At 45.4% G+C, this 21,610-nt stretch overlaps 1 protein-coding gene across 1 annotated transcript in view; it reads right to left on the bottom strand.

The window, feature by feature from the left end:
- Positions 1-21,610, bottom strand: part of Cdh13 (cadherin 13) — a 997,178-nt gene that overhangs the window by 78,608 nt on the left and 896,960 nt on the right. Inside the window, 2 exon segments of the mRNA XM_035442709.1 lie at positions 3,665-3,918; positions 7,453-7,635. Of these exon segments, the coding sequence (XP_035298600.1) occupies positions 3,665-3,918; positions 7,453-7,635 (437 nt within the window).

Genomic DNA, 21,610 nt, shown 5'->3' with positions numbered 1-21,610 from the left:
GGCATCCCTCAGCCAGCCCAGCATCCCCCATCCAGCCTGGCATCCCTCAGCCAGCCCAATATCCCTCTGCCAGTTCAGGATCTCTTAGCCAGTCCTGCATCTCCCAGATAGGCCTGTGAGCAGATGTTGGCCCTCTTAGGAGACCAGCCACAGAGAATAAGGGCAGCCGTGTTATCTGATGGTTTCTGTGGTTTCCAACCACAGGGCCATCTGTGCCCCCTGAAACCCAGCACTTACTCCAGTCTCTTGAGAAGGGTCCCAGACCTCTCTAAGTGGCACCAGTTCAAGCCTTCATGTAGGATGCTGGGGTCTACTGTGGGACTGCACACCAGAGCCAGACTACCCACACTTGTTTTTCCCCTGCTCCTCAGGGTCACATGTCCTAGATGGCTCTATGATCCCTTCCTGGGACTAGCTGCACTGCCTCTGGGGAGGGTGTGGTTCTTTCTGCAGGCAGATACAGGGCCAGTGAAGGGCTGACCTCATTGCCTTGGAGACATGCAAACCTGACTCAGGATGGAACCAGCTAGGGAGAATAGCACTGGTGTGTGTGTGTGTGTGTGTGTGTGTGTGTGTGTGTGTGTGTGTGTGTGTGTGTGTGTGTGAAAAGGGAATCTAGCCTCAGTATCCCAATGCCATTCCACTGGGCACCAGATTCCCACATTTCAAACAGCTGGGCTAACCTGTGCATTGTTTGGCATAGGGGAGTCTGAACTGGGTCCAGGCCACTGGTGACCAAAGTCACGGAGTGGTGGTCAGTCCTGCTTTCCTAGTCTCGGATGCAGAGTCCTTAGCAGCCCCTAGTACCCTCACACCCAATGCACAGTGGGTGTTCCTCACATTGCACTGGGTCATGATGGGGAACCCATGGCCTCTTGTTCCACAGCCAAACCATGCCTCCCAAAGTCCTGATGCTGGCCTTGCAGGCCTTGGGCATCACCACCAGGCCTTCTCTTTGCAGCCCACCTTATCCTGAATAAAGGGATGTCTTCATTCCCCTCTCTCAGTGATTAAGGAGCATGTTCTGTCCACCAGTCACAGTCTCCTGATCACCTTCCTGACCTACCATAGCAGGTGGTCATATCTCAGCTGCCTCTCCAGATAGGTGCCCTTTGCCAGAGGCTCATCCTCTGCTCAAGCACAGTGACTTGATAGGAGTGTGGATTATGGAGAGGGATGGTGGCTGGAGATGCTGTCTTCCCTTTGAAGCCTTGACATGCCAGGCTACCAGCTCCTGCCACCTGGAGTCTTAGGGATACTTTGGAGCCTTGCAGCCCCCAGCTGCTTCCCTTTCTACTTCTTCATCCTACAAACATTCACAGACTCTCTCAGCAAATTAACCCTTTGCTTACCTCAGCTTAGAGCTGGATTCAGTTAGAGAACCTCCCTCCCCCTGCCTGTCCTTGATGTGGGCTCTGTGGCTTTTGTCCCAGGAAGCCCCACTAGTCACTGGACATTCCATTAACCCTTTGATCCCCAGCAGCACTGGAGCTGAGACAGAAAAGCAGAGTCCAGGCTTAGCAATGCTAGCTCCAACTGCAGATTATTTTATCCCCCCACACTGCAGGAATCCCCTGCCTCCGCCTCCTGTTGTAGAAACACAGAATGAAGAAGGCAAGGCACCCTAAAGACAGCCTTGCGTGCCCAGCTGCCTTTAGCTGAGTTATAGGTTTCACAACCAATCCCTTTTTCTTTGTGGGATCCCCAGCAGGGGGCAGGGGAAGAGAAGACAGGGGAAGGAAGGCTGGTTCCCATTCTCACTGTCAGAGGAGTTGCTAGTATTTTGCACCATCCTCTAGTTCATTGAGCAATTCAAAAAGTCTAGAAGTGAGAAGACGCCCACTTTGGGGCGGGAAACAAGAGATGTTTCTTCCCTGCCAGCTCCCTACATGGGAGACAAGGTCAGGAGCTTGTCTCAACAATTTTCAAATTAAGAAAAAAAAAAGAGACTCATTTGCTACAAGTGTGTCTAACTCTTGATCATTTGTGCCCTCTACAAGCAGCAAATGGTATTTTTAAAGGAGAAATTTGAAACTTCATTTGTGGAGACAAACTGTCTTGTGTGACAATGTTCCAGCGAGGGCATCCTTTAGCTGATGGCACTTGATGTCAGCCATTTAATGAAATCTCACTATGAAAAGACCTTCTATGAATCCTGGAGCAGAGCTTAAGAAATAAGCAGGACTAGGAAGATCCGAGCCACATCTGACTGGAAGTCACCTCCTCCCCAAGGACCACTAGCTTTCATAGTACCGGAAGGAAAGTTGACCAAGAGGGGAAACAACCAATAGTCCTATCTGGCTGTGTTGCCTATGAACCACAGCAATGACCAGCATGGCAAACATTTCCTAAGGGTGAAATAGTGGCACTTCTATCTTGGCAGTAACCAACAGCTATCTGATTGGACTGAAGACCCACAGGAGGAAAATCATTCCTGATGCTAGAAACCTAGCCAATTCCTTGGAATAGTGAGGTCATGGATCTTAGAGGAGTTATCACTGCATTTTTACTAGACCGGCATAACTCCTAACTGCATTCTAAAATCTATCCATCTATCTTTATACCCACAGATAAATATAGCTCTCACTCCCCTCAAAGAGGCTTCTCTTTGCAGCAGATAGAGACCTTCACAGAAAACCACAAATGACAAAATGCAGAGAACAACTTATGGGATAGCCAGAACCAAGGATTATATCTACAACACAAATCCTGACATAAGGCTCAAAGAACATCAGGAAATAGAGGGCAGAAAGATTTTAAGAGCCAGAAGAATGGGAAGCTATACCCCTGACACCTCAACATTATGGCTTCCTAAATAAGACCTGAACAGTGACAACAGCAATAGACATGCAACAGGGTGGGAAGAATCTCAAGAGACCTCATCTCCAGATAAAGAACTATAGACAGTAAGGAATGCTGAGAGAAGAAGTAGCATTTCCCAGGGATGGGCTCCATCATTGGTTATCCATTCTCAAGTGGTGAGCCCTGAAATCATATATATATATATATATATATATATATATATATATATATATATACACAAGCAACTCTAAATGGACTGAGCAAGTTGTGTTTATATACTTATGCATATATAGGTGTAACAATAACAATTCAGCTAGACTGGCTGGCCAGCAAGCTTTAGGGATCCTCCTGTTTCTGCCTCCCCAGTGCTGGGATTGCAGCTGTGCTCTGCCACACCTTCTCTATGGGTGCCAGGAACACAGACTCAGCTCTCCAGGCTTGGGTGACAAGCACTTTACTGACTGAACTATCTTCCGATGCTGGAATTCATAATACCTCCACCTGCAAATAGAACCAGCCAATGCCTTTCTTACAGAGCATCAAATTCTGAGATGCTTAAGGCCACACAGAGTGGCCCTTCTTTTGACCCTCCAGATTGGGCTAGATCATTTGGGAACATAGCTCTGAAGCCAGTCCCTTCCTCAGTTGCAGTCAGGGTTAGGACATCGTCTTCTCACTGAGAGCCCTTTGGCCCCATCAGTTTCAAACGTCTTTCCCTCCCACACAAATAGATAAACAGTAGATTTAACTTAACAGCATTTTGCAGCAGGCAACCAGCTACCAAGTCAACCAGCTTTGGGAACCAAAGAGGAAGGTGGTTTCCTGCTTGCCTCCATCTGTGAGTCCCAAGCTGCTCACCCACCTGATGGTTTGATGTTGCAGGGAGTCAGGGTCTGTGGCGTTCACTGTCAGCAGCACACTGCCCACAGAGATATTCTCCCATTTGGTCACCATCATGGGATCTGGGTAGAAGACTGGACCCTCGTTGACATCCAGGACTGTGATGTGGACAGTCGCTGTGGAGCTGGGGCCATAGGAGACGTCTGGTACCAGTGGGTCCTCATTTTCCACTTTGATCAGAAGGGTGTGAAAGGCAGAGATCTCATAGTCCAGGGGCTGGGGAGCAGACAGAAGGGTGTCAGAAAGGCACACACCAGGAAGTGTGTTTACTTTGCACAAGGTCCCTCTGACATTGCATGAATAGCTGTGAACACTCGGGGACAGTGGATTAAATCTTGCGCCAGCCACTTCAAGGTCCTCTTTAGAGAAAAGAATGTGGAGTCTGGGAATGTGTCATGAACTTGGCTGTCTATGATACTCCCAGAGTCTTTTGGTTTCAGGGACTGTTCTAGTAGAGGGTGACACAAGAATGAGAGTTAGGTCCAATGGGGTGAAGGTTCTGGGCCTCCACCACAGAGAAATGTTTCAATTGTCACCCTGATGTGAGTGCTCTACAGCTCTTTACTGGACAGAAGACCACACCCAGGTCCATCCCACACAAAGATGCTGTCCTGTCCCAGTGTCAGTGGGCAGTCCTGGTGAAGATCTCTCCAGAGGATTTTGCAAAGAGGCTATTAGTCCACGTGCCCTTGATTACATCAGGGAGCACAAAGGAAACCCCATTGTAAAAAGAGTTAAGGTGGTGCTCCTGCCCATCAAATGTCACATTCTTTCTAAACCACATACACCATGGTGTATTGAGAGTGACATTTCTGGGAGGGTCTCCTGCTTTTAAGATGCATAGGGAGAAAATTAGGCGGGACAGAGTTAAACTTCTGAACACAGTGGTTCCCTGCACAAGCAAGTAGCAGACTCTTCAGAGCCAGGCACAGTGAGTACCCTTGTTGGGAGGAGGATGTGCACAAGAGCCTGAGGCAGGAATTTGGGTCTATGTGATTTCTTGTGGTGCATTCTCAGAGGAGAGGAGTCAGAAGGCAGAGGAAGATCCTGTAAGATGCAATCTGTATGATGAAATAAACCCTTTTCTCCTCTAAGTGGCTTCTGGTCATGGTGTTTATTTTCTTCCAATTTGGGCAAACACATGTTGGGGACTACCAAGCCCCACCCCAGGATGCAGGATATATATATATATATATATATATATATATATATATATATATATATATTCAGGTTTTCCCATGAAGCTGCAGGGCTGAAAATTTACCCAGCATCATATATAGAGCCAGGACTAGCTTCAGAAGATGACCAGGGCAATGTTATTTCATGCTCTCACCCCTTAGAAAGCAGCAGCCTTCAGAGGTTAAGAGCACTGACTGCTCTTCCAGAGGTCCTGAGTTCAATTCCCAGCAACCACATGGTGGCTCAAGAACCATCTGTAATGAGATCTGGTGCTCTCTTCTAGTGTGCAGATATACATGGAAGCAGAATGTTGTATACATAATAAATAAATAAATAAATAAATAAATAAATAAATAAAATCTTTGAAAAAAAAAAAAAAAGAAAGCAGCAGCCTTGGATGGCTGGTGCCAGGCTCTCCCAACAGTTCTTCTGTCCCTGTTATTAGGGAGGAAGTGACCCAGAGGTGGGGAAAAGCAGGAACCCAGACTCTGTGTCCTCTAGAAACAGAAGTGTCTGTGATGTGTTGTGTTCAATTGCTCTGGTACTGATGTGACGAAGTTGCTCACAGGGCTGGGTACTGGTTCATTTTTATCATCTGTTTCATACAACAGGGAAGGAGGAATGTCTGCTGAATAATTGTCTGGAACAGATGGTGGCCATGTCTGTGGGGCACTGTTTAACTGTTAACTGAAGCAGGAGGGCCCAGCCCACCTTGGGCAGTACTATCCTTAGGCAGATATGTAAGAAGGACAGAAGAAATATCCATATCTAACTATATCATCTATATCTATGCCAAATCTCTGTCTCTCTGTCTCTCTGTCTCTGTCTGTCTCTGTCTCCGTCTGACTCTCTCTCTCTCTCTCTCTCTCTCTCTCTCTCTCTCTCTCTCTCTGTTCCTCCATGATTTCTGCTTCTGTTCTGGCTTGAGCTTCTGCCCCGATTTCTGTCAGCAATGGACTATAACCTGGAAGTGTAAGGTGACGCTCAAGATGCTTTGGGCCAGTGTTTCACCACAGTTACAGAAGGAAGACTAGCACAGACTCAGCACAGGTAGGCAGGGTAATGCTCTCATAGCTCTCAATTCTAAGAGTCTAAGGCTTTGTAGACGTGGTGAAATGAGAGGCCCTTAGATAAGGGATTATCTTGGATCATCCAGTGGGCCTGATGTGGGACTCCAAGGCAGAAGGTGTGGCAGATGGGATGATGGCCATCAAGGAGCACCAAAGGGGAGGTTGTAGATGCTTTGAAGATATTGGAAGAGGCCTGAGGCTAGGGCCACGGGTGGCCTCTAGAAGTTGGGAGCAATAAGAGATAGAATCTCCTTTAAGCCCCCAAGATTTATCAGTCTTGATCACAGCTTCAGTTTCACTCAGTGAGGCCCTTGTTGGATTTCTAATAATCAAGTCACACTCATCTTTGGATGCAAAATTTATGCTCACTCCTATCACAGCAATATCAATCTGATACGGACTGGAAGTTGTTGTTACTGTCACAAACATTTTACATATTTGTTCATGAAGTCCTCACAGTGCTATGGGCTAGACATGTCCCCCTTTCACATACTGAAGTCCCAGGCTCCCATGTGAGGGTATCGTCAAGGGGATCATTAGGAGGTAGCTTGATCATGACATAGAGCCATATGAATGGGAGAGCTGGCTCTCCATTTCCTCAGCATGAGGACAGAGTAAGGAGGTGTCATCTGTGCAGATGCAGACTCTCACTTGACCTTGAATTGCTGGGCTCTGTGATCACAGATTTCAGCCTGCAGAACCTTAAGGAACAAATGTGCATTGCTAATCAGCCCCTGGGATGGCCAGAATTGACAGAAGGTAGAATCACTGAAGAGGTGGGACTCTAGGCACTCCTGTGGGGATCATCTTGATTATGTGACATGGGAATACTTCTTAATTGTGAGTGGGACCATTCCCTAGGCAGGGGATCCAGACTGTACAAAGCAGAGAAAGGGGGCTGAACACCATGTGTACATTTATTCCTTGCTCTCTGCTTCCTTGCTGCAGATGCAGGATGATTGGCTGTCTCAAGTCCTTGCTGCTCTGACACCCCCACCAGTGATGGACTATGACCTTGAACTCTAAGTCAAAGTTAAACCCTTTTTCTCTTAACTCGATTTTGTCAGAGTATTTTTTATAACAGCCAAAAAAAAGAGGCTAAGACAGCTACCTAGAAGCATGACCCCTTGTCACAGCAAGCAGAACGGAGTGTGACAGCCACCCTGGATTATATGCAACATTAACAGTGGCTTCTTATAGATGAGAAAACTGAGGCACAGAAAATTGGGCAGGTACTTGGTCAAGCATATGCAGGGAATTGAGATCAAGGTTCCTGCTCTGCCCTTGTTACTGTCCTTCCCTGCCTCAGACACAAATGGTGTCATCTACCAGGGAAGCAAGTGGGAGGCAGAGAAGTCTCTAAGCCCACGGTGTTTCTCTCTGGGCTTCTGGGGGAGAGTAATTTATCTGTGACCTTCTCAACTCTGTGATTTTGTACACCTTCCACGGGGCCCTGGGTGCTCATGGGAGGATAGAGGTGTGCCAGCAGGGGCACTCTCACCTTGACCACAGAGAGCATGCCCTCGTTGGTCTGCGGGTTGGTGTGGATTTCGAAGCTCTGCCCAGGATTTCCATTGATGATGGTGTATGCGGCCCTCCACGCTCCCGTTGTGGGGTCATCTTTGTCTTCTACTGTCAAATTGACAATAACTCCCACGGCTCCTTCCTCCACCGTGGCTTGGAACTGCAAACAAAGCAGGTGGCCATCGTCAGTGTTTTGAAACATGTCTAGCAGACACCAATAACAAAGTTCGTCTTGTGGGCACTTCATGAATATGTTACACATATCATCTCAATTAATAACACACTGTGCTGGGATTTTGGCCAGGAAGATGCTGCACTCCACAAATCAGCTTTCTCTGGACACAGGTGAGGCCACGGGACAAACCCAGCTCTTCCAGAACATTAGGAAAGGGTGTTGCCAGGTTGGGAAGAGGGTTGAGAGCAGCTGTGCCCCTTCTCCTGCTCTTTCTCCCTCTGCCTCCTAGGATACACACAGCTAGGAAACCCTGAGGGAAGGGTGGAGTCACAGGATGAAGTAGTTTGGGTCTCCAGTCTCCCATGGAGAGGGCACTTTTTCTGAATTATTGTTGGATTAGAAGTGAACTCTGGTAGAGTGTGAGCCATTGTAAGTTTTTTTTTTTTTTTAAATATACATAGTGTGTGTGTGCCTGTGGATGCATGTTTGTGTGGGTTCATGTGAGAATAGCCTTGGGTGACAACCTCAGTGCCTTTGGGACAGGGAGTCTCTCATTGGTTTGGCACTCACCCTTTAGGCTAGACTGGCTGATAAGGGAGCCTGAAGGACCCCCCTGTCTCAGTTTCTCCATTGCTGAGATTCTAAGTTCATGCTTGGGTTATAAGGATCTAATTCAGGATCTCATGCTCAGGCCACAGTACCTTACTGAGTGAGCCATCTCTCCTGCCTTTGTGTGTGTTTTGTCTTGCCACTTTGCCCACCTTGAACTCAAGATGACCATATTGGTGGAGGGTGGGACTTAGGTGGAGGGTCCAGGGTTGGGCATACAGTGTTTGCCTCCCACCCTGCTCTACTCCCTATTGAGGAGAATCAATCCCACCCTGCCTAACTCCTTCCTCATAGCCCACGAGACTAAAAGACTGTTTGCTAAGAATCTCAGATAGTTGCAGCTGGGAGGCATGGTTTTAATTGTACCACATCTCAAACACTTGTTGCGTGTAGGTGGGGTGGGAATCAATCAATCAACCAATCTGTGACAAATGAGCTTTCCCACCGACAGGGAATCTCATGAGCCATCACGAGCACATTTCCTTTGAGGGGGAAGTATGAGGTATTGTTCTGGTGTTTACCTCTGACACACTCAGGTGAACAGTAATCTGTTTGCAAATATTTCATAAGCAAGCAGGACCAAGGAGCTGACAAGATGAGGAAATATCTAGGAATTTCAATTAGTAGCAGTGAGAATCCAGACACGGTAAGATGATGTCAAAAGGCCTTGTGTTCAAAGAGGAGTAATTTGAGAAATGAGGTTTTGCAAACAGCCACTGATTCATTGACTTTTAAATTATTAATCACAAACCTCCATATTGAGGCTTGGTTATGGGGATGAGGCAGATATGAAAACTAATTTGTCTATGGCATCTCAGCAAACCTTGATAAGTCCTAAAGAGTCTGAGGAAGCACACCAGGATGGAACTTAGCCATGGGAGGGGGACCGTGGGGGATGCTGTCACATAGAAATGGCACCAGCAGTAACTATTTTGACCTTATTCCTGTGATTCCTGTTTAAGCAAAGTTTGCCAGCTCCATCGTTTGTCTTTCCATTCTCAAAAGCAGACAAACAAACAAACAAAACTAAAACTCAAGCAAAAAACAAACAAAAACCAAAACAAAACCAGGTTCATGGCTCTGAGTCCTATCTGCATATTAGAGTTTCCTATGAGGTTTAATAATTCCTGGGTCCTATGCCACTTTAGTTGATTAAGACAAGGCCAAATATTCAAGATGAAGCCCAGAAATTCTAATGCACAGACTGGGGTGAGAGACATGATGAATTCAAGTCTAAGTGTCAATGTAACTATTGGCCCCTGTGGGTGGAGGAGGCAGCCTGACTTGGTATAGAGGGGCCTTCAGAGCTTCTAGGCTCAGCGGGGTAAAGTGCTGGGATCAACAGTTTCTGTCTGCCATGTGTTGAGGATGGTGTAAAGTACTGTGATCAACAATTTCTGTCTGCCATGTGTTCAGAATGGACCTTGGTGACACAATACTCCATAAACCCTTCAGATTGCTGATGAAGATGAAGGTAGAGAAGGAAGCAAAGGAAGGATCCTGTCCCAAGTCCTACAGTGAATCAAGGGTCAGACCCTCACCTCTTGGGTTTTAGTAAGCTCTGCTTTCAATCAGTCTGCTGCTGAGCCCACCCAGCATCCACCACTCAGGTTAGTCCTCTGGTATATCTAGAGCCAGGACACTGGAGTCTTGTCCCTCTTTATTGCAGTAAATAGACCTTGTTGTTCTTGTGATACATGCTGTTTAGGAAATTGGGTATATAATTGTGACTTGGGATGTCCTATATGTCCCAAGTTAGATGGAGAGCCTGTTGTGTTTAACACATAAGCAAGAGGATGTTCAGGCAAAGCAGTTGATTGCCACATGGTCAAGACAACAGTACTGTACAGATTTCAACTTGAGGTGGCTGGAGGCTTTGGCTCCAGCTCCTCACATGGTACTCAGGACGTGGAAAGGACTCAGAAGCCACTTGTCAAATAAAGGGATTGTCTTAAATTCAGGAAGTAGGAGCAGCAGTGAGGGCTGAGAGAATGCAGAAGGATATAGCCTTGCTGAAACAAGACAGCTGTTTTTGGACTATCTGGACATCCAATCCAATAACCCTCTTAGTATATATTATATATATTAAAATGGCACATAGTTATCCTATCAATTGCTGTACTTTTAGAGAACCCTGACAAACAAACCCTTGGCACTTCTTGTCTAATTCTTAAACTTTACTCTAAACTGGACTCTCCACAATTCTTATGGGTTTTAAAATTACATTTTATGGCATGAGGAAATTAATTAAAATTTCCTTGATTCTGAAAGCCCCCTCCCCATCTTAGGGCCTAGCACTAAAATCTAGTGGTAATTGGTGGAGGAGTGAGACCTGATGCCCAGAACATAACATGGAAAATGACATATGGTTGGGTTTGAAGATCTGATGGACAGACCAATGAGGTCATTAATTGATAAAGTCAATATATAGGTCATGGGTATGTGAGTCAAAACCATGCAACTTTTCTCATAGCTGTGAGATCTCTCATAGCATGCCTGATGCACCTACTGAAGTGACTGCCATAGGGCACCATGTTTGTGTGTAGTCAAAGAATCCACACAGAATGGGAATCTAGAGGTATACTAGAAACTCTCATGAGTGTGTACTATGGATAGACCTCATGTGCTCTTAGAGATAGCTACATCTAACCATCATCTGCTCATCCATCCATCCATCCATCCATCCATCCATCCATCCTCCATACAACTTTTGTCCAACTACTCCATCCATTCACCATCTATGTATCCAGTAATTCAATCGTCTATTTCTCTAACAACCCATCAATCCATATATCCATTTGTCCGACTTTCATTTGTACTTCATTCAACCATTCACTCTCCACCATTACCTATCCAGCCACCTAGAGACTAGTAAGCAAAGCAGATAGAGTATATTTTATCATGGATTTGTAGATCAGAAAGAGAAACAGAAGAGAAATGCTTAACTATAAAAAGGTGTTAACTCAAAGAAAGCCACATAGTTCTAGAGAGTCTGCAACACCTGTTGGTGGGGGCAGGCACCCGACTCAGTATGAGAAAGCTCATCAGGGAAGAATCTCCTGAGAGTGAAAGAAGAGGAGTCCTTAATGAGGTACAGGGAGTGTAAGCACTCATTCCTGGCACCTGGAAGAACAGGGGCAAAGGCCAGGCCACCAGAGAAGCTGAGGAGGTCAGAGCATTTTAGAAGGAAGGAGGGTGTGGGTGGAGCATAGGAGCTCCAGGAAGAATCACTTCACAATGGACTGCAGAGCACTGTGGGTAGAGTTCGATGATGTGGGGTGTTGGGAGCTAGGAAAAGGCATTTAGATTTGCCCGAAAGCAAATCAAGAAACTGGGTTATGTTCAAATACTCCTGAGAGAATTCAGAAAAAAATAAAAATCTTTAAATGCAAAAAAACATTTCAACACAGTTGTTATACTCTTTGTTAAGATTATTATCTGATTCTTGCATAACTGTGAAGCCAGTTTCTTCAAGCATCCATTTAGAAACTCATTACTGCTTAATTAAATACTCATTCTATTAATTCTATTCAATGTTTTAACCCCATTATGTAATTTAAGAATGGAAAATTAAATAGATTAAAATGAAATAGTACCATTTTACATTTCTATAGCCATGTTCACTTTGTGATTTAAAAACAATAGATAAGCATTAATTTACCAAAGCAGAGCTGGAGGAGTTATGGATTGTAACATTACTTCTTTTAATTGGGAAAAAATAGATAAAGTTATTTTTCTGTTAAACAGTGTGACAAATCAAATACCAGATGTAAAACACAGTTTTGCATAACTAGTGTGGGCTGGGGCCTCAGGATGACGCACTGAAGCCTGTGAGTGCATTCACTTCTGCACTGAACTATGTCATCCTCTTTCTTTGGAAAGTGGATGAGTTTGTAATGACTGTCAGGATGGGGTTGATCGGCCATAGAGGTCCTCATCAGAAGGATGAGAAGCTTGGGTTATTTTAATTATAATTAATTAATTTTTGTCTGGGTGTGCATGTGTACATGCATGTGGAGGCCAGTGGCCAAGTCAGGTGTGGTGGTAGTTTGAATAAAAATGGTCCCACAGGCCCATATGGAGTGGCACTATTAGGAGGTGTGGCCTTGTTGGAGGAAGTGTGTTACTGCAGATAGGCTTTGAGGTTTCAGATGCTCAAGCCAGGCCCAGTGTCACTCTCTCTTCCTGCCGCCTGCCAATCCAGATGTAGAACTTTCAGCTACTTCTCCAGCTCAATGTCTGTCTGATTGCCACCATGCTTCCCATCAGTCCATGAGAATGGACCGAACCCCTGAACTGTTAGCCAGTCCCAATTAAATGCTTTCCTTTATAAGAGTTACTGTGGTCATGGTGTCTCTTCACAGCAATAAGTAGAAACCCTAAGAAACGTGTCTTCCTCAGTCTCAGTCACTCTCCACTGTGTTTCTTTTCTTTTTTTTTTCAGGTCTCTCATTGAACCTAGAGCTCCTTTCTTTTCCCTAGGTTGCTTCCCAGAATGACAGCTTTCCTCTATAGAACAGTTGGTCTGCATGTTAGCCTGGGGAGTGTAACATGCTCTGGGAAGTCAGCTCACTTCCCACCTGGAAAGCTGCAGGTTGGCAGGAAGCAAGAGCAGAGGATGTCCAGGGTCTTGCCTGTTGGGGCTGCTGACCTTGCAGCTGTACAGAGAACTTACATTGAACTTGGAAAGCTGTCATTCACTCACTTGGGCCTTGGCTTTGCAAAATTAAGATAAAGTATCAGAGAACATTCTAATCCTTGTTTATTTCTGAGGATAAAGAGTCAAGGTAAAGCCTGTGGGGGGATCTATCCAGCAAACACGTTCGTGAGTTTGTGTTTACATAAAGGATATGGCTTCCTGGAGGAACCTAATCTCTAGCTCAGAGTCCAATGGGTAGAGACTGCAATTGATATAAATAAGATACTGTGCACCGAATGAGCTTGGCACATCACATGGCATATATAGTAACGGGTATGATGGTTAGTTTGAAATGTCAACTTGCCATGACCTGGAGCTACCTGAGAAGAGAGTTTCAATTGAGGAATTATCTAGGTTAGACTGGCCTGTGGCCATGTCTATAGGGTATTGACTTGGTTATTAGTTGATGTGGGAAAACCCACCCTGAAATTGGGTGGCATCATCTCATTGGCTGAGCAGTGGACCATATAAGAATGCAGGAAGCCATGCAGGCAGCATGGGTACATTCATCTCTCTCTGTGCTTGGCACAGAGACATGATGCTTTAAGTTCCTGCCTCAACTTCCACAGTAGTGGATTGTTACCTGGAATAATAGGCCAAATAAACCCCCTTTCTCCTCTAAGCTGCTTTCATCAGGGTGTTTATCACAGGAAGAGATACTAGGACAGGGGATTAGAATTTGTTAGCAATGATAACAAGGACAGACTTTGCTATGTAACATATGAAATGCATCATAATAAATTGGACAAGGTGGTTCAACCCCCGTGACACTTCTTTCTTCCCACAGTCTACTTTATAATGAGGTTACGTGCATCCACATTTTCTCTGTGCACATGTGAACAAAGCTGCTTTGCTCTTTTCAGTGATGTTTATCCAACACTTACAGACTTGCTAATCCTTGCTGTATTCTAACAACAGACCCTTCATTTCCAGGGCTAATGATGCTGACCTACAGTGTTAGCTACCTGCATTCCTTCTGCCTATAATTAGCAACCAATGAAGGATGGTGAGATTTTAGGATTCATCTTAGCAAGTATCCACAGACTGTCCATTGCATGCTGAGGACTCTGCCAGAAACACTGCAGTAAATGAGGGGACATTGTCTCCTGGCACCACTTTGCTTCATGTATTTTACACATTTTACATATTCGCTCTCTATAAGTTTTGAAACTCTTCTGCTTTCATAACTGTGGATGATTTTATTTTAGATGCATTTAGGTTACAGTTAATGATCATTTCAGTAAACACTGGGTTGTGAAAGTATTACATGTGGAAAATAATGAATCTTGACCCCTAAGTCACACTATAGACAGAAGACAAAAAGCAAAACTATGCATCTTAGCATAAATAGCTATCATATTATATAAAAATCGTTATATGTACAAAGTATATATATATATATACATATATAAACATTTATATAGAAGTTTAAAAGTATATAGTACAGATTTCTAAATAAAGATTTTATTTTTTAACTCTCATAGGCCTTCCCTCAGAAATGACTGACAACACATCAGAAAACATTGTTGGGGGGTGGCTGGGGAGACAGCTCCGTCAGTAAAGTGACTAACCCACAAGCGTGAAAATCTGTGTCAGATCACAGCACTTGTGTGAAAAGCTGGGTAACATGTGTCTGTAATCCCAGCACTGTGTGTGTTCCAGACAAGAGGATCCTTGGGCTTCAGTGACAGACTCCTGACACTTCAGTCACACACACACACACACACACACACACACACACACACACACACACACACACATCAAAACTCAGCTGGACAGATGGCTCAGTGGTTAAGAGCATTGGCTATTCGTCCAGAGGACCTGAGTTCAATTCCTAGCACCTACATGGCAGCTCACAATTATCTGTAACTCCAGTTCCAGGGGATCTGATACCTTCACAACAACACATAAATAAAGTTAAATACATTGTAAAAAAGAATCAAAACTCAGAAAAACAGAAGTCTCTGAGTAGCTGAACATGGTGTGGCCATTTCCCCCATGCTGATGCTGACTTATTATCAGAAAAATCCATCATGCACAGGGAAGCCAGGGAATGTAGACACTGAGGGAAAAACTGAGATGGGCTTTTGTGACACTCCAAGACAGCTTAGGAAATGTTCTGTTCCTGGCTGGCTTCCAAGCCCTGCTCCCATTCTTGGGGTTGCTTCTGTGGCTGTCATCAGTCTCTCCTTCACACCAGCCTTCTCCTCCTGTGGGCTTCTCTGCTCTCAACAATGTGGCCACAGAGGGCAGGTGTTTGCAGCTCTCACTGGGAAAGGTAAGGTACACCTGATAGTGACTTGAGTCCCACAGATGCTTCTTCTTTTATTCTTTGTATCTCACTAAGGGCCATTTTTGCTATTTAAAAACCAGACAGAATAACGAACCCCAAGTGCCTGCCTTCCGGTGTCAGTGACTCTAACACATGTCTAGTAGGTCATCCACGTGTCTGCCCCTCCCTGCAGCATGCACACCTCTGAAAGATGAACTTCTTTTAAGGAAATGCAAGCAAGTCCTTTCCTGGTCCACTGGACACTAACGTCTACTGGTAATCATCTGTTTCTCTCCTGTAGCAGTGCTTCCATGCAAGATTTAAAAATGAGTGTGTGTGTGTGTGTGTGTGTGTGTGTGTGTGTGTGTGTGTGTGTGTGTGTGTGTGCGCGCACAAGCAGGTGCCCATTTGTGTTATGTGTGAATATGTCCACATGGCCAGTGGTGCTGTGCTGAGCCCTGTCATGAATGCTGAAAGCACACTAGTGGATTTTGCATAGGAAGTCCTTGTTTTCCTACATACAGTTCTCAGTAAGACAGTACACAAATACATAAATAATAAAATGACAACCTCTCCAAGGACCTTAAAAGAAAAATAAAGCATAGCAAGAGCCACACTCAGTGATTTGTCCCAACTCCTTCACCACCTTCGGCCACACACCAGGGTCATAGCAGACACTGGGATAAATAAAACAAAGCTCAATTCCAAACTCTAGGGGACTGTACAGGGAGCTTTTGTAGAAGGAGCTCAATGACACTGAATTCCCGACTCTGGGGGCTGTGCATGGAGTCTGTGTAAACAGAGCTCAATGAAGCTGAACTCGTATAGGTTCTATGTAGATGGGGCCTTTATTTCTCATACCTTAGTTCCCCTTTCCCCATGAAGACTTTGTCTAATGTTGACTTCTGGGCTATAGGGAAACAGATGGGCTTCAAGTCAAATTAACTAAAGAGGCTTCGAATCATTAGAAGACTCAGTTTAACCAGAGTTCACAGACAGGTGGGCCTCAGGAGGACTCCATCTATCATCTCTAGACATAGGGCTGTTCCTTCCAACAGCTTTATTGAGATATAATTAATATACCATAGTACCCACCACTTAAATCATACAATGGGGTGGACCTTCACATGTGGTGGTACATATGTATCATACCAGAACTCAGAAGGCAGATCTCAGTGAGTTTAAGGCCAGCCTGATTTATAAAGAAAGTTCCAGGTCAGCCAGGGCTATATAGCGAGACCCAGTCTTAAAAGATAATCAAACAACTTTCCTACAATCAACTTTAGACCATTCTCATCTCCTCCAAAAGAAACCCTGTATTTATAATCAGTGTCCCCAACACCCTTACATGTCCCTCCCTTCCCCTGGCAGAAATCCATCTTCTTCTGCCTCAGGTTTGCTTACTGTGGGCTATACAGTGTGGTTTTGTGTGTCTGGTTGCTTGTTATTTCAGAGCCTCTCTATGTTGCCACGCAGGCTGACTCTTCATTCCTTTGTATGACCAAAGGGTGCTCCATTAGAAGCAATATGCTATTTTATCCACAAACAGCTGCTGGTTGCTGGGTTGTTCTTACTCTGGCTGCTGTGGACAGTGCTGCCATGAGCATCAACATTCAAGCCCTATGTGCTCGTTCCTTCAGATACAGACCTAGAGTAAAATGGCTGAGTGCATGGTGACTGTCAGAAAGGGTGTGGATCCGGGTCACTGTGGGTGCACACATGACCTCCAGTCTCACCTTTCACGTGTGTGGAGACACATGCTCTTGGCTAGTTCCCCGAGCTGCTGACTCAGCTTCCATACAGGGAAAGGTGGTCATTGAAGCCACCTTTCAAGAGCATGATGGGTGTGAACTACATAGGAGTCTCTTGATTCTTAGTTTTCATGGGGGTGCTGACTGAGTTATTGCAAGATCTGAAAGAGTCCCCAGAGCCTGTGGTGCCTGGCCCTTTCTTGCACACACTGACAGTCATTGCAACTAGGGAGGGAACATCTTTAATCTCCCGAGTCTGGGGGAACGACACACTTGGTTAGGCTCCTGATAACAACACCCAGTACAAATAAGAACAAGAGGAACCTCTGCTCTCATTATGAGGGATTTGTACAGATTCATATGCGGGACTGACTTACAGCTTCTAATTTGTATTTAAACCCCAAATGTCTCAGCTTGAAATCCATTGTCTGTGTCTGCACCATTGGTTCCTGTTTCCAATCACTCTCATGAGTCCAATTGCAATTCCCACTGGCATAGCTCCATGCTTCTTCCCGAGTGGCTCACATACTTCCTGGGAACATCTGAGCCCCACAGGGAGAAGGGATGACTGAGCACTCTTCCCTTGGGAACTGGGTACCACAACAGAAGGGGGGCTGGTTGAACCATTCTTTCCTGCTTTCTGGGCTCTGTTCCCAGTGCAGGTCTATGGGGAAAGAAGGCCCCAGGGCACCCATCACACTGAAAGAGACCAGCGAGGAAACCAGCTGTGTTTAATGCTGTGAGATGCCCTATCTCTTTGGCTGAGTCATTTACTTAATGTCTTCTGTGATTCATTGTTACTATTTTTTGTATGTGCTATATGTATGTGTTAATGTATAAACACCTGTGCACATTGGTGTGCATGTGCATGCATGTGTGTGCATGTAGAGGTGTCTTCTTCAATCCCTTGGCACTTTATTTTTTTGAGACAGGGTCTCTCGCTGAACCCAGAGCTCACCATTTTGTGTGGAATGGCTAGCCACCAAGTTCCAGGCATCATCCTGTTTCTGTCACCCAGTACCATCGTGCCTGGCTTTTTCATGTGGGTTCTAGGGATCCAAACTCAGGTTCCCATGTTTGCACAGCAAGCCCTTTATTCAATGAGCTATCAGCATGGCTTTGTCTCAATGCTTCATCAGCAACATGGGAATAATTAAGAGAAGCTGCCTTTGCCAGGTTACAGTGATGATCAAAAGGACTATTTATAAGATGCCCAGCATATGATACTCTGCCTAATGTACAATGTTATGTACAGCATAGAGAAGATGGACAAAGAAGCCATGCCTGTCAGTGAATCTCATTACAAGGGGCAGGCTTTGTTCTTTTGGGGTTTTTCCTATAGCAGCTCATCTCTCGCAGATCTATATTCCCACCATTAGAATTGCTCCCTTGGTCCCTGAATTACTGAGAGTTGATGTCTTTTGCAGCCACAAGTGTCCCAATCAGTAACTTTTAATTTCCTAATTGCCCTCTTATCCAACTGAAGCTTCTCAGCCTCACCGAGCTGGTGTTTGGGGCTAGGAATCATTCTCTAGATGATGGGGTCCTGGGGATGTGAGACTGTGAAGCACTGCAGCAATTAAATTTTTCTTTACTCTTGAGAATTACATAAACGTACATAAGGAAATATGGCCACTCCCCCCCAGGTCCTCCTCCAATTCCCCATGCCCCGCTGTCCCAGCATACCCCTTCCCAATTGCACGTATTTTTCTTTTTTTAAAGAAAAAAGGAAGGCAGGGAGAGATTCATTTTATTTGTGTATCTGTGTCTGTATGAATGGGTATGCACCTTATGCATATGCAAGTACCTGAGGAGGCCAGCGGAGAGCATTGGATCCCTTGGAGCTGGAGTTACAGATGTTTGTGAGCCACCAGTGGTGGATCCTAGGAACTGAATCCTGCACCTCATGATTGAGGAGCGAGTACCCCTAACCTGCTGTGCCATCTCTTGGGTCTTCCAGTGGCAGCATTTGGGCTCCCATCTACCAGGTGCCAATGACATTTGGCTCTCACAATCGAGTTCCTGAAAATGTCTCCAGTTGCTGCAAGATGTCCCAGTGGTATGTGTTTGTGTGTGTGTGTGTGTGTGTGTGTGTGTGTGTGTGTAGCAAGTGTGGTGTGCATGTGTGTGATCCTTACCAGGTTAGCATTCCTCATCTACTCAAGCTCTACCTGGAGGAGCTCCCCACAAACCCTGTGTCTATGAACAGTGGCACCCACACTCCCACAGGACGAGATGAATGAGCACATTGGTCCCATGCTCACACCTTGTAGGAAAACATGGAAAAATCATAGTAATATTTTTCAGTGTAATTGAATCAGACATCACTCGGAATTCATTCAAGGGTAAGACTAAATACTATAATTATTATGAAGATTATTGATGTAGTTTTCATCACTCTACAATTTTTGAATTAGCAACTGATAATCCCTTTCATAGACGAAGAAAGGTGGGTTTGTTTGCTCTTTGTTCTCTTTGACAATTTGCTCACCCTCGCTCTTCAGTAAAGACATCTCATGCCTGGGCACCCAGTAGATTCCAGGTCTCTCAGCCAGGGTCCAGTGTCACTAGCCTCCTTCAAGAAGAAGGTCCTCAAAGCTCTGTCACTATGGGGTGTCTCCACAGGTCTTAGAAAACAAGGACAGAACACCTTGCATTTGGTCCAGTTAGAACCATGTTCAGGTCCAAGCTAATATGTCAAGGCAGAATTCCAGCCAGGGACCCTTTCCCTCTCCCAAGTTTTAGACCCTTTCTAACAAAGTTGTCCTGGCATCTTCATCATCTTCATCATCAGCATCACCAGCATCACCAGCATCATCAACATCACCTTTGAGCTGGTTTGGCTGCAAGATCCAGCCCTACACCAGACCTCTGCACCAGATCCCCAGGTCCCCTTGAGAAGTCTGTCCCAGATTATCAGTCCTTCCTCAGCAGCTGCTCTGGTGGCCTGACCCCAGGAGAACAAGAGCCCAGGAGGGCAGAGGTCCTCAACATTTGCAGCGCAGACAGCAGCAAGCCCTTTTCCTGTACTGGTTGCTACAGGAGGCTGTGTTCCCTCCTGCTCAAGGTGGGCCTTCCTTCAGGGTCCTCAGCCTTCCCCTTGTCCTGCCTCTCCACACCACATCAGCCTTAAACTCTATAAGCATGTTCCAGACTCTTCAATTTAAATAGCAGCAGAAACAAAACAAGTGAAGGCCTCCCCCACCATCCTGGCTCCTTCACAAGAGAGGCCCCCTTTCCTTACCTCCCACCCGTCCTGCATCGAGAGAGAAGATGCACAGATCTAGAGCACACAATGCAAATTTATTTGCAATCAAGGAACAACATAAGTGGTCATCGTTGAGCTGTAATTATAGTAGAAAATACAGTGCTTAAAAGGCCCAGAACTTGGGAGGCAGAGGCAGGTGGATCTCGGTGAGTTCGAGGCCAGCCTGGTCTCCAGAGCGAGTGCCAGGATAGGCTCCAAAGCTACACAGAGAAACCCTGTCTCGAAAAACCAAAAAAAAAAAAAAAAAAAAAAGAGTCCTTTATGGGTCTGATTGCATAGGTGCCGACAGAGGCCTTTTAATAACCCCACACAGAGTAGGAGAGGCACATTCCAGGCGAAACTTTTACCCTTTCCAGGACCACTAGATATAAGAGAAGGGAGGATCATGGGGGATGAAGCTGGCTGGTTGTACACATAGAACACAGGCAGGGCTCACAGAAGAGGGGCGTGCAATTCTAAAAGGTAGAATTGTAGCCAGCCTGACACAAGTGAAGATATTCTAAAGAGACACTTGCCTCAAACAATGCGCCCCAAAGAAATGGGAATTTCTCGAGGAATCTCATGCTGGGAGAAGGAAAAGGTCTCCAGCCAGAGAAGGACTTATCTCTCAGGAAGATAATTCACAGAGTTCTAACGACTTGTGGGGATGACAAGTTCTAATGACCTCACAGGATGAACCTGAAGCCCAGACAGTGATGGGATCAGTGGTGGGTGGGACTACATCTTGACAGGGACCGCTTAAATGTGTATAACCTTGGCCCTCTATTTAAACTTTGATCTCTCTTCAAGATCCTGAAACACTGACTTGAGGGGTCCACTCCGTCTCTTTGTCCCCCTTCCCCTGAGGTCACATTGAATAAATCTCCTTTTTCTGCTGTCTAGTTTTAATTAGTCTCTTAATTGCCTTACTAAAGACAGATGGCTGGACCTGACTTGGGGCATAGGTTGTAACCCCCAAGTTTGATAAAAAAACCTTTAAGCTGAATCTGTCCTCTGTGACAAGGCTTCCCACAGGCAGCAGGGGACAGAGTGTGTGAGGGAGAGATGCCAGAGAGCCACAGGGTCAGCAGCAAAGGAGATAGGGAGAGATAGGGCAAGCTACAGAGCGGGTCTGAGGAGAAACAATGGAGAGAAAAATGGAAACAGGAGTGTGAGGAAAAGAAGAGTGAAAGATAAAGACAGGATGGAGGGGGAGGGGGAGGGGGGAAGGGAAAGTGAGAAGAAGAGAGAAGGAAGAAAGGGAAGGGGTGGGGTGTGAGCTCATCTTTGCACAAGTCAACTTTTAAAATTTATATTTTAAAAAATGTTAATTCTTGATAATTAATAAACTGTGTTTTGAACATTTGCACCCTCCTCCATCT

The sequence above is a fragment of the Cricetulus griseus genome, chromosome 3, assembly GCF_003668045.3.
Source record: "Cricetulus griseus strain 17A/GY chromosome 3, alternate assembly CriGri-PICRH-1.0, whole genome shotgun sequence".
Classification (NCBI taxonomy): Eukaryota; Metazoa; Chordata; class Mammalia; order Rodentia; family Cricetidae; genus Cricetulus; species Cricetulus griseus.
This window is presented reverse-complemented; position numbering and strand designations above follow the sequence as displayed.